A 13,923-nucleotide genomic window follows, 5' to 3' on the forward strand; every position below is an offset into this window, starting at 1 on the left:
TTAGCCTAGGAGATCCAGCAAGGCACTGTCTCAAAATAGAAAGTAAAACAAACAATTAGTGTTGGTCCTATAGACGTCTTTTCCAGTCACTTCCCTCTGTGTATAGAACAATGCCATCTCTGGATATAATAACTAATTTTTAAAAGCATTTAATTGTTTTTTAAAGGCATAACATTGTTCACCAACAGAGCTGTTGCAGTTGTATGGGTCAGTGGTGTTAACTGTATTTACATTGCTGTGACACATCTTTGGGATGTTATCATCTTTTATTGTGTTCCACACCCAGTGAACAGCTCCTCATTTCTCCATCTATCCCTACCCTCACGCAACCCCGGACAGCCAACATCCTTCTTCCTGTTTCTGTGGTTTTGATGATTTTAAGATAGCTCATGTAAATGGAATCCTGCACGTATCTGTCTTGGAGATGTCCCCAGGGTTCATCTATATTGTAATGTGTGACAGGAATTTCTTCTTCGTAGTCTGCTTTATCTTTACTTCTTTACCCCCACCCACTCCTTTACTATGCAAGAGCCTCCAGCTTGGTTTCTGTCTCAAGGCCGAGTAATGCTCCTGTGTGTGTGTGTGTGTGTGTGTGTGTGTGTGTGTGTGTGTGTGTGTGTGTGTGTGTGTGTGTATGATGCATTGTGTATCCATCCTGTCTTCTGGAGCAGGATGTCTGAGTTCTTTCCCCCTTTCGCTGTTGTGTGAGATGCTGCTAGGAACTCTGGTGTGTGAGTCGCTGATTCCTGCTGGGTGGGAGGGATTTGGGGACTGCACAGCAGGGCTTGGTTTTTAGCAGGACAGGGTTGTGTTTAAAGACCAGCTGATGAGCTTCATGACGGGAGGTGGGATGGGAGTGCTTGCCATGCTACAGCCATCTTTAGGAGGAGGGTATTGCGCTGCCTTCCCTAGTCAAGGCAGCCCAGGGGAGCTGCTTTAGAACCTTTAGCCCTTCAAGAGAGAAGCAGCCCTGGGTTTTCTTGCTTTGATTTCCGATGTCATTTTTAACCTTTTGCACAGTCCCCGCGTGGCCTGCAGTCATGGCTGACCACAGATCTTACCATAAGGGACAGGAGAATGAAGGGGGATGTACATGGTGAACCGTATTGTCCATCAGACCCTCCCTCCATATCAAATACACAAAAACTGAAGGAAACGTTGGTGTGTTCAGTGTGAAAAGGCATCTTCAGGTGACTCAGACAACAACTAGTAAATCACAACTCCTACGTTCCCCTCAGAGACATGTAAAATTACCCGATTCCTGACTTGATTTTTAAAGTAGTTATGTAGCGAACCCCCTAGAGGGCTGAGATGGTCCCATCTCCCCTTTCTTCCACATATATAAACCTGATGTTGTGCTTCTGCTGTTAGTCCAGCTATGGCCATAGTTCTCTATGTGCAGCTGCATTCATGTGCACACATCCACACAAGGTGTGCACACATATACACATCATCAAAAATTAAAATAAAAATTCAAAAAGGAAAATACATCCTCCACCACCAAGTCATTTCCATTACAAAAAACAAAACAAACCAAACAAAACAAAAAAACCCAACAAACAAACAAACAAACAAAAACCAAGTGGGGTTGGGGATTTAGCTCAGTGGTAGAGCGCTTGCCTAGCAAGCGCAAGGCCCTGGGTTCGGTCCTCAGCTCCAGAAAAAACAAAAACAAACAAACAAGCAAACAAAAAAAACCCCAAAACCAAAAAAAAAAAAAAAAAAACCAAGCAAACAAAACTAATGGAAAATTAAAAGCAAACGTCCCTGATCCTTTCTTTCAGAATAGTCAATGGGGACAACACAAACTCCCCACCTTTTAAGTATTTTTAATATGGCAGTCCCACCTCCTCCAAGGAGCTGACCAAGGAGTCTTTCTAACTTGGGTTGTGTTGAAGCAGGTTTCATTTTATGAAGGCAAGTTTCAGTTTCAAGAGCTGGGCTACCAGGGTTGGGGATTTAGCTCAGTGGTAGAACACTTGCCTATGAAGCGCAAGGCCCTGGGTTCCGTTCCCAGCTCGGGGGGTGGGGGGGAGAACAAAAAAAAAAAAGAGCTGGGCTACCATCAGTTAGAGGTGCAGGAAAGTGAGTTGGGAACCCAACTCAGTCCCAGTGTCCCTTTCGGTAGATGGGAGGACCAGTTTCCTCAGCAATCACTCCTCACCATCTTGTCTTAGGCTCAGGAAGTAATCCAGCCATATCTAACATGGTGAACCACAAGGAATCTCACTAGATACAAAAGCCAAACATGCCTGGAAAGAAATTTGCAAAGTGCGTTTTGTATTATTCTTGACATCAGGTACAATCCTTTTGCTTTCTAATTGCCTTAATTGCGAAAGCCTTTTCTTTGGTCACAATGCCTTTAACTAGTTAGGCCTAAGTTCTTTCTCCCCTTGTGGATGGAATATATGCTGGAGCTGAATAAGATGCAGGCTTTCTCACAGTCCTTCAGTACGTCCACACTGAGAGCCTGCCCTGGATGAACTCTTACGCATGCACTGTGTTCTTCTTGCCTTACAGCACCTCAGTGTGCGATTGCAAAGCTACAAAGTTCCACAGGGTTAAAAGGAAGGAAGGGAGGGAGGGAGGTTGGGAAGGAGGGAGGGAGGGAAGGAGGGAGGGAGGGAGAGAGAGAGAGAGAAATGGCTTTGCTCAACAGCTCTGATTCTACCTCAGTAATGTGGCACAGATATCCAAGATGCTGATGTTTCCTTAAGAAAAAATCTTCACTGGTCCAATGGTGTCTTCATTGTCCATTTTCTTCTTCCCCTGGCATTTCTTTATAGTAGCTTTGCATTTATATGTTGTGGATTTCTTCTCCTAGATTGGCCGCCTGGTTATTGGACAGAATGGAATCCTCTCCACTCCTGCTGTATCCTGCATTATCCGAAAAATCAAAGCCATTGGTGGGATCATTCTGACAGCTAGCCACAATCCAGGAGGGCCCAATGGAGATTTTGGAATTAAATTCAATATTTCTAATGGGGGTGAGTATTCCGTCATCTTAAGGACAGGTAGATACAGTTGGATAAGCTAGCACCTGAAGCCCTGGGCTCTGACTCCTACCTTAAGAAGGACTTTGCTTCCCTTTGGAGATGGTAAGGTACATCTTAATCTCCAGCTGCTTTCTTTGTGATGAATTGTAGCTAACATGGTATTTTGCTTTAGAGAATTCTAATTGGTATTGGCTCCAAGCACTTTGAAGGTTGACACAGAAGAATTACGAATTCAAAACCGATCCAGACTGTATAGTGAGAATCTGAAAAAGAAGGAGTCCTGGTACTTTGTGATTCGCTCAGGTCAAGTGCTTGCTGAGTGTGGCTTGTGTTCTCTCGTGAGCTGCACGTGATGACCCTTGCTTGCTCTGTGATTTGTAGGTCCTGCTCCAGAAGCAATCACTGATAAAATTTTCCAAATCAGCAAGACAATCGAAGAATATGCCATTTGCCCTGACTTGAAGGTAGACCTCAGTGTTCTGGGGAAGCAGCAGTTTGACTTGGAAAACAAGTTCAAGCCCTTCACAGGCATGTACACTTTTCATATCTACTGCCCTTCACAAGTATGCTACTCCTCTCCTCTCCCAACACGCTCCTGTGTCCAACCTGAGCAGTTTTTCTTTGGGGTTTTATTCAAGTGGGTCTTCAGCTTTGGAAGATGGTGGTCTGTGAGCATTGGCTGGATCAATTACTCAGCAGGTCTGGAGTGTGCTTGGGGAGTGTAGAGAGCTGGGCCGTTGGCCTCGTGAATGATGTGGTGATATATGACTTTGTATGATTAGCTTCCAACTCTCAGGCCTCAGTTTCCGCAATAGCCTCGACTAGAAGACCTGTGTGATGAATCTTGTTGGGCTTCTACTATACCTGTGTGTTTGTCCATTTTATTCTCATAGCCAGCCTGTGGGGACAGCACTGTCACTGCAGACTTTCAGCAGAGGAAGAAGCAAAACCAGAGAGAGGTCAAGAAACAGGCTGGCACTAGTCAGTGAGCAGGAAAACCAGCATTCAGACTCATCGAATGGCTCCCAAGCCTGGCTCTTGATTTCCCCGCCCCCCTGACATGCAGTTCAGTCCATCAGGCCCTTTGTGAGGGTCGATTGAAAGTCCCTGAAAACGCAAGGGTGGGTCCCATTTTGTGTTATAAGTTCATATTCAGAAGATGAGAAGGCTGCCACTGGGACCTGCATTTGGCCTAGCTCACTTTGTATTGTTTCCACTGGACAGCATTAGGGAGTGCATTGAGGGCTGACAGTTGCACTGTGATAAACACCAAGTGCCATGTGTTCTTAGGGTTTAAAAGCCACCACTAGAGTGCTCCATAAACCCCTTGTGCTTTGAAAATGTCCAGAGCTCCTGAGCAAAGACACTTTTAGCCACTAACAGGAGATACAGGAAGTGATTCATTGAGGAAACCTTTCCCCCCTGGACCTCTAAAATGAAAATTAAAGAAAAATGGGTGTTATCTTTCCTGTCATCCATGATTCCAAAAATAGAAGTGACTTGGGGATATGTAGGGACAGTGGGCGGCAGCATAGCAGAGTTCAGCTAGCCTCTGCTGAGAATTCATGTGTCCCACCCTAGCTGTGCAAGCTCCAGACTTTCAAACCCTGAGCTTCCTTGTCTACAAAACCATGTAAATCACGAGTAACATCTGTGTCTAGGGAAGATTGTTAGTATGTTTGAGGTGACATTTAACAGCCGTCACAGTCGCCCTTGTGCACAGTTACTGCAGGTTCACTGAGATACAGTTAGGTTGGAACATAATGGTCTGATATGTTTTGTTTTTCCTTCCCATGTCACTTATTCTCACAGTGGAGATCGTGGACTCAGTCGAGGCCTATGCCACAATGCTGAGAAACATCTTTGATTTCAACGCACTGAAGGAGCTACTCTCTGGCCCAAACAGACTGAAGATCCGCATCGACGCCATGCACGGAGGTATGAGCTGGTGGCTCTGCAAAGACAGGGAGCTTCTCGGCTGTGTGTGCCATGGTGCCTCCATAGCCCTCTTAGGCCTCCGATGGCTTACACGGTGTTATTTCACAAGCATTTCAGATTCACATTTGCACAGTTTACGAATCTCATTGTAGGCAAGCAGAACAGTACAGATGTCCCTGGTGGTGAGCTGGTGTGAAGCTCAGTGTTTTCACACCAAGCCCTGGGCTTCCAGTCCCTTGCAGCTGTTGTGGGCTCTCTTGTGTCTCTCACATTCTGCTTCTGCACCCACATACACTCTGAAGAGTGACATTGGCCTGCTAACTAGCCAGCTGTGGGGGACATGTTCTCGAGCCCCACCACCATTGCTTCCACATGCTTTTCTTAGCTGGGGGCCGGGGCAAGCCAAGGATTAAACTCAGCAGCAACAGGATGTATATCTCCCATCCTTCTTCCTCTGTGGGCTGTTTGACCAGGCCAGTAGAGACAACCGTGACTATGACCTGAAGCCACGAGACTTTCCCATATATAGATCATGAAAATTCATGACTATTTAGACTCTGCCTATCCTGCAGCAGTTCAGGACTGGAGAGTATTTGAGTGGCAGGGGTGCGGAACCCACAGACTTGTCTGTGTGGTTGGGGAAGGATGCATTTGCCTGAGCTCTTTCATGGGTCTGAGCAGAGCTTCCTGATACACTGCAGACTGCCCTGAAAAAAAAATCTACTGTTCGACTGCAGCCTTCCACTGGGTCCTTGCTGGCCCTCTGGTTTTGATAGGAGGAGTCTCCTTCCTCCTTCATATGGAAGGTTTGTGTCCTCCTCAACTAGTCGGCAGAGCTGAGGGCCTCCTCTGCACATGTTTGGAAAACGGACAGAGACTCAGTAGATGACTCCTTTCAAAGACTATGGTGTCTGGGGATAGGAAGTTGCCCACGCCATTCTTATTCCCACAGTGTGCATCCCACCCTGCAGCCATTCCACATTTTAATAAGTTTTAGGGTTTGGCTATTCATCCTTTAATTTGTTACAGTTGTGGGACCGTACGTCAAGAAGATCCTCTGTGAAGAACTTGGTGCCCCCGCAAACTCAGCTGTGAACTGTGTTCCCCTGGAGGATTTTGGAGGCCACCACCCTGACCCCAACCTCACCTACGCTGCTGACCTGGTGGAAACCATGAAGTCAGGAGAGCATGATTTCGGGGCTGCCTTTGATGGTGATGGGGTGTGTATAGGTACATTTAAATGGTTTCTCATGCAAGCTGGGCCTTGCAGACGCAGGGGGAAAATGGACAGTTTCTACCAGGCCATTGGAGCCTGCTGAATAGCTCTCAAGAGCCCTTTGTTACACAGGAGGCCAGGGCCAAATGATTAAAAGACCCTCTTGAGCAGAAACAAAAGGCTTTGAAATATAACCAGTGCATTGGATTTCAGGCACTCGGATTTGCCGAGTGGGGGTGTAGGTCCCAGTTAGGATTTAATGACTATACTCCAGAAGCTGCAGGAGTTCTAGATACTGGCCCTAAGGTAGGTCTCAGCCAGGCCGATTGGTCATTTAATCTCTACAGAAGGTTCATCTTATAACATACCCGTGCATTTCATCTAATAACATACCCATGCATTTGTTAATACCAGCTGGATAGTGAAACTGTTTATAGCCAATATAATGAGTACGTTAAGAGAGTCAACGTTCTGTTCTTTCCCTAAAATGAAAATTTCTCCTTACACTGGTAACCGTGTGACAACAAAGGAGATTGTGTAAGGTGCACATCCCTGTGCGTCACGGACAGTAAATGCTCTGTTTATTATGAGTTTTTATTTTTGCTGCTTCACCAGCTAGAAGCAACTGCTTCCTGAAAATTAATATTCCCTACATCAAGACTTAGGAGAACTGAAGGGGCTCAGAGCAGATGCTGTGTCACCAGGGATCTTCCGATGGAGTGCAGGATGTGCTGCCGTTTCCCCTCGAGTCTCAGGCGCTCGAGTGGCAGCACAGGAGGCACCTTGGAAGCGGCGAGGGTGGCGGCCTTTTTTTTGGGGAGGGGGGAGTCCGGTAGCAATTGGAGGGAACCATGATTTAGAAGTCCTTCCTTGAAGAAGTCTGCCTTTGTTCCTCAGAGGATGCCCAGTAGACCTGTCAAACTGCATAAACAGCCAACATTTCCTCTCTTGTACATCCTTTCCCCTCCTCTGGGAGAGACATGATTGGTTCCAGAGTTTGGAGAGGTCTAGGAGGTTAAAGTTAGCGGCCCCAGGAGGGAGAACAGAGGGCTCAGCTCAAAGGCGGTTTGTGCTTGCATTTTAATTGAAACCAGTTTTAACTCTTGGGCACGGAGGTACCTTTGGACCCACAGTGTTACACAAAACCACCAAAAAACCCCGTGTTTAAAGCCCAGTGTGAGTGTAGGACCCAGGTTGAATTTTGGAAAACTCCACAGATTATTGTCTCTCTTGTTTGCTGTCTGATTAAAAGGTCTTACATTGAACCTTTTTTCTTCCCCAGGATAGGAACATGATTCTGGGCAAGCACGGGTTCTTTGTGAACCCTTCTGACTCTGTGGCTGTCATCGCCGCCAACATCTTCAGCATTCCGTATTTCCAGCAGACCGGGGTCCGTGGCTTTGCCCGCAGCATGCCCACAAGTGGTGCTCTGGACCGGTAGGTCTCCATTCTTGGGCCCACCTGTCTCCCATCACACTGTTCATTATGCCAGCACCGTGCCTGGAGCATGAGTCCTCCGCTTCCAGGATAAGCCTGTGGCTGCAGTCTTTCTTGAGTGAGGTATTTACAGGGTTAGCTCTCTTCTAAGGCCCATCAGCATCCTGCATTCCTCCAGCCTGGTCCTCGCCACACTGTGGTCTGTCAGGCTATCTGTCTGATGGCTCCACAGCTAGGCTGTCACCTCTACAGAGAAAGTACTGTCCTTTTTTTCACCATCTTAATTCTGCGTGGCAGTGTTCCCAAATAGGATGCACACAGTAAGTAAACGAACGCTAGAGATAAATGAATGGTACTTTCTTTGTAGTCAAGATGTTATTCTTGATCTATGCAGGGTCCCTTTTGTTGAGCAGTGTGCACACACCATGATTAAAAAAGTATTTTGAGGGCCCTGGAGAGATGGCTCAGCAGTTAAGAAGAACACTATTCTTCCAGAGGACCAGGGTTCGATCCCTAGCACCTCCATGGTGGCTCATAACCATATATAATTTCAGTCTCCTCTTCTGGCCTCTGAGAGCACTGCACACATGTGGCATATAGGTACATGCAGTCAAAACAGCCAAACACATGAAATGCATCTTTAAAGAGTCATTTAAAGTGACTTCAGACTTTAATCAGAACTGATTCCCCTTGCAGGCTTAAATGCAGTGATGCCTCATTTGTCCAAACACTAAAGCAGAAAGTTCAATAGGGAAAATACATGCCCTTGCATGGATCTTGCAACAGAAGATCCGTGGCAGTAAACAGTATCAGAATTTCTTACACGTTTGTTCTCTTGGGCATTTTTTCATTTATAAAAGGAGACTTGTGAGGCCCATGGAAAATGATTAAAAGTGAAAGGTCTAAGTAACAAACAGGGGATGCTTTAGAACATATCAGGACCTCAGGGATCTTCTGCTGAGTTAACAGTGAGGAGTGAATGAGTAAAAGGCCATGGGTGTGGGAAGGGAAGAGTGTATTGATTCAGGTATTTACAAGACTGGCTAGGCTTAAGGAGGGTCCCTTGGCCAGGACAGTAGATATTTTACATATTTGATTAAGTCATTCAATTCTTATTAAATGCTGTCAATAACCCCACTGTATTAGTGCATGTCCAAGGTCAAGAAGGCTGATTAAATTCAGCCAGCTAGGGAGCAGCTACGTCAGGGTAGCTGGATAATGAAACTATTCAGAGTTAATATAATAGTGTGCTAAGAGGATTAGCTTTTTATTCTTTCCCTAAAATGAAGATTTTGTATATAAATTTCTCCTTACATTGGTAACCGTGTGAAAACAAGGGAGATTGTCTAAGGTCCACATCCCCCTGTGTCACAGACAGTAAATGCTCTGTTTATTATGATGAGTTTTAGTTTTGTTGCTTTACCAGCTAAAAGCAGCTGCTTCCTGAAAATTAATCTCTCCTACATCAAAGATTAAGAAAATTTAATGCAGAGCCCCAGACCCCAAACCTTTGAAGGTGAGGTGATTTCAGAAGTACGGCTGCCTCCACCCAAGCCAATAAGGAAATGTTAGTGCTGGGATGGTGAGTGGAGTTCTTCATGTGCCTCATCTCGCGCTCCTCCCCGGACCCCAACTTCAACAGAGAGGAGCTGAGAGTCAGGAGGTGCCAGCCTTGGCAAAGACGCCACAGCTGACCTAGGGCAGCACCCAGAAGCCAGTGTTTCTGCCTCCAGATCCGACATTTAGAACTCACAGCTGGTTGGTGGCCACACTGTGGTGCCCTTGAAATACCATATTCTGTATCTTCTCAGGAATACTTTAATTAAAACTTTTGGAAAAATTGATAACCTGTATAGACTCAAAACCGAAAAACCTTACTTCAAATAAAAGTGATCTCAAGGTCCTCAGAATTGTAGATGTGATTTTCCCCACCTAACTTTGCTTGAGAAAAAAGGGCAGGAACCTGGAATGTATACTTTACTGAGACTGCATTAAAACTACCAAGCACCTTCCACTACTCAAACAGAAGGGGTTTTGGAAGGGTTTTTTTTTTTTAAGTCACTGAAAAGTTCTTTCTTTATTCATCTATTTATCAGTGCTGGGAATCTGACACAGGGCTGAGCGTTTGAAACATGCTCCCCACTGCTGAGCTACAGATCCAGCCGTTCAGAGAGGTCCTCAGTAGTCTGAATCTGTATAGGAAGGAGTAAAGGATTTGTAGGAGGAGAAAGAGGCTGCTTATGACAATGGATGAGGCTGTCTGGAATGGGAAACTCCACAGTGGAACATCTGGTGATAAGAAAGAAATGCTGGCGGGACATTGAGAACTGGGCTGTGGGTCATGTGACTTGCTCTGACCCGCACTTTCTCTGTGAAATGCTGACCTCGGTGATTACTCATGAGCACACCAAAACACCATTCTGTTGCTCTTTATAGAATGCTTGTAGATGTGTTCTGTATCCAGACCCGTGGGTTTCAGTGCCCCAACCCTGCTGTTTTACTGCAGTTAAACTTCAAGTGTTAAACTGATCTGAATTAATCTTTTCTTCTCTTATTTGACCCACGTTCCTCTAGATCCATACAGAAGAGCCCCTTGTGCCTAGGTTTCCCTTTCTAATTCTCCTCAAATCGCAGAATCATGCTGACCTCTGAGCAGTGTTAAGTGGGACCCTACAATGACGGCTGATCTTTTCCATCCTCACATGGCCCCGGTCACAGCCCTGCTGTGATGTAACTTTGATTTCATGCCTTTGAAGGGTAGCAAACGCCACAAAGATCGCTTTGTATGAGACCCCAACTGGCTGGAAGTTTTTTGGGAATTTGATGGATGCAAGCAAGCTTTCCCTCTGTGGAGAGGAGAGCTTTGGGACTGGTAAGTGGCACTCGTGCTAACATTTTTTTTCCCCTCCCACAACTGCTGCCTCAGATCCTGGGATAGCTGATGAGCCCTAAATCAGGACACGGTTTATTTATGACAACCCGGTGAAGTATACACATTGGAAAAGCAGTGGGTGCATTTGGACAGGAGGGCTGGCTTGACTTTCATAGGATTACAACTGCTGAGACAGGAAGTTTGGGGGCCTTCTTGGCAGCATTGGACATTGAGTCTCTGGGGATTAAACACAGGGTAAACACAGTTTTCTTCCCTTCGTGGCCAAGGAAACCTTAACAAATGTTTTCATTTCTAAGAAGAAATATGGCAGAACAAGTCACTTTTTTGTTTTGTTTTGTTTTTAATGTAAGAAAAGGTTTAGGCATGGCATTAAATCTTTCCCTTTCATAGATCCAAGTTTTCTGCAGCAACAAGTTGTGATTTATCAGGGTTAGCTAGAGGAGACCTTGAGTGTGAACCTGAGTGTGAACCTCAGTAGATGGGTAGAATAATGTGAAGTTGCAGCCCTGGCACGGGCGTCTCTGTGTGGACCGAGTTGGAGGAAGGGCGGCATGGAGTACAACTGGTGATCTCTGAGCCCCGTTCTTTGTTCACACTCCCATGTCTGTCAGTGCAAACACTGATCTGAGCTCTGGCCTCCCTCAGATCCTGACTCTCCCTACCCTCCTGTCTCATCGCATCTCAAACAGTTCTTCGTCTCCAGACGTCTGCACAGCACGGGCTCATTCCTCGCCATGCTGCCGGGCTCTCAAGTAGTCCCTCTCCTTACATCCTCTCCGCCCAGCACTTTAAAATGCAGGGGCTCTTCTCTGTGGTCCTTTGTTACTCTCTGGTCACTGTTTAGTAAGGAAAGGTCCAAAGCAAGCATTCGCCCACCTTGCGATTGAGTGCACTCATGCGTGGCAGTCAGTACCACACACCATCCTTCCTCGGCCCCAGAGCCTGTGCTGGGAGTCTGAGCTGATAGATGCCCGGCAGGTTTTTATGAAGCTCCCAGCCATTCACTGTTCTTCAGAGAATGGCAGCGCTTCTTGATAACAAATTAACTTGATAGAATTTGGAGTTAAGAAAGATAGGTGAAGTCGGGCAGTGGTGGCACATGCCTTTGATCCTAGCACTTAGAAGGCAGAGGCAGAAGATGGCTGAGTCTGAGTTCTAGGATAGCCAGGGACAGAGAAATCCTTTTGAGAAAATCCAAACAGGGGTTGGCGTGGGGTGGGGGTATGACAGTGGTGAATGTGGGGTTGAACAATGTCCGCAGAGGACACTAGATTTCCCAGGATTTTGGGTCTTTAATAAAGAATATAAGACAACTGCTTAGTCCTGTCCTGTATCACCGAATGAGGGCAGTGCCACTTAGCTCTGTGAGCTACTGCGTGACTGCTCCCTTCGAGACGGTCTTTTCCCCAGGCGTTTTCAGCGGTCTCCAGTCAGTCGGGTGCAGCACGAGCCAGTCTTCTGGTCCCCCCCCTTCCATTTTCTGTGCTAGGAGCTGAGTCTTGAGCATGCTAGGAAAGCACTCTGCAGCAGAGTGACATCCAGCCCAGTCACTCTTCTTCAGGGGAGACACTATGTCTAAACTTTTATGTCTATGTCCCTAATGGGCTGCATCAGCGCTGAGCCAAGAGAACAGGGAAGAGTCTAGAGCCAGGTTTTCTAGAGGGTAGATTTGGGGAAGAACGCTAATTTCCCGAAAACTAGTTTGGGAAACTTGGTTAGTCAGAATGATATTAGTATTTGAAAGCTCCAGAACATTTTAGTATAAGAAACCTGTTAAAAGTTTTAGTCATTCCTCTACACACACACACACACACACACACACACACACACACACACACACACAAACACACTACATGCACTAACATTTTATCCCAGCGATCCATGAAGGAAGCATTCATTGTGCATAATGGGTCAGAGCCAAGCAGGAGTCTGGCATTGACTGAGAAGCGGCCTGAGATCCAGATACCACAGCGGCTGTCACGGGCGGGCGGCAGATCTTCAGGTACCAGTAGCAGGACTGAGACCTTGTCTTCCTCAGGCTACCCATTAGTCCTTCCTCCAGCTTCTTCACTTCACTTCACGTTGTTGGTAGACTCTCCCTCACCAGCTTCTAAATGCTTCTGAGTCCTTCAGTGCCTCTCGTGGGTGTCATGCCCCAAACTGACCCCAAATCTTCGGGACCTGGGAACTGAAGAGTGTGGGGCGGTTGTTTCTAGTGAGCTGGGCACTCCTCTCTCTTTGGTGCAGCTCACTTACAGTTCGTGTGGGATGTACCCATCTGTCAGGGAAGATTGTCCTTGTTATCTCCCCTCAGGTTGGATGCCGGGGATGTTTCCGTCCTCTGCATGCTCCAACTGATGGCAGGTGGTTTCTCAGGAAAGCCTCTATGGCCTTCTAGCATGAGTCTTACCTTTGTGTACTCACCGCAATGATTTTATCTACTGCTGTTCATGGTGGCTGCAACAGACCGTGAGCTACACAAGGACAGAGCTTGATCTGTCCCGGGTTCCACTGTATTCAAACAGCCTCCTGCTGGCCCAGAGAAGAGGTGTTGAGTGAATGCTGCTGAGTGAGAAAGGAAGAACACTCCTTCCTCGGCACTCTCTAGACAGGTGGTCCCTGCTGGAGGGAAAGATGCTGTAGGTCATCGTTTGTGATGTCCAGTATGATTCTGGAACCATAAGCACCAGTCAGTATTTTTGTTTTTCTTGAACATAATGGAGAATCCTTACATCACCTCTTGTAATGGAATGGGACTCTCGTGAGGTCTCAGCTCCACCCCCACTCTGGAGCCCAGGACAGAGGACTCTGCCATCTCTGTAAGTGTTTACAAAGGCGAAGCCATGTATACAAGCAAGACTGCAGAAGCAGTAGCTCATGATGTGAGACTTTTAAAGAACAGGCCTCACTACCGTGGACGCAGCATTCCTAAGGATAGGTACCCTTGCCGTTCTTCCCACAGAGAGAGCAACTCTCACACAAGTACCTAGCACAGGTCTGGACACACCCCGTGGCATCAGCATCATATGTGCCAGGGATAAATGTGGTTTTTGTTAGGACTCAGAGTGTGGAGGCAGAGCTGGGCAGGGTGTGGGCCTCCTGTTTTCAGTTGATCTCATGGTGCCAAACTGGTTGTCCTCATAACCGTAGGTAGGGATGACACGCAGTGACAGTGGCAGTTCCGACCCACTTTGGTCAAGTTAGGAAATTCAAAGTGGAGTAGTTCAGAGTGTCACTAGTTTTGAAATCCTTCAGGAAAATGGAAGGTTTGGGAAACAGAGAAGAAATGTTGGGGATTAACTTGGAGATTTGCGGTCAGTTAGGATCTTTCCACACCTGGAGACTCTCGTGTTGGTTTTGTTTCCTTATCCCTTCTAAAAAATGGTGACATATCACACAGGGGTGATAACAAATTAATATATCCTGGGACCCACTTCATTTTC

At 46.5% G+C, this 13,923-nt stretch overlaps 1 protein-coding gene across 4 annotated transcripts in view; it reads left to right on the forward strand.

Annotated features, from left to right (window-relative positions):
* Window positions 1-13,923, forward strand: part of Pgm1 (phosphoglucomutase 1) — a 59,468-nt gene that overhangs the window by 29,088 nt on the left and 16,457 nt on the right. For all 4 annotated transcript variants that reach the window (NM_017033.3, NM_001429273.1, NM_001429272.1 and 1 more), the window contains 6 exon segments: window positions 2,825-2,987; window positions 3,378-3,524; window positions 4,809-4,934; window positions 5,964-6,154; window positions 7,433-7,587; window positions 10,344-10,459. In NM_017033.3, coding sequence (NP_058729.2) covers window positions 2,825-2,987; window positions 3,378-3,524; window positions 4,809-4,934; window positions 5,964-6,154; window positions 7,433-7,587; window positions 10,344-10,459 — 898 coding nt within the window.

The sequence above is a fragment of the Rattus norvegicus genome, chromosome 5 (genome assembly GCF_021556685.1).
Source record: "Rattus norvegicus strain SHRSP/BbbUtx chromosome 5, alternate assembly SHRSP_T2T, whole genome shotgun sequence".
NCBI lineage: Eukaryota > Metazoa > Chordata > Mammalia > Rodentia > Muridae > Rattus > Rattus norvegicus.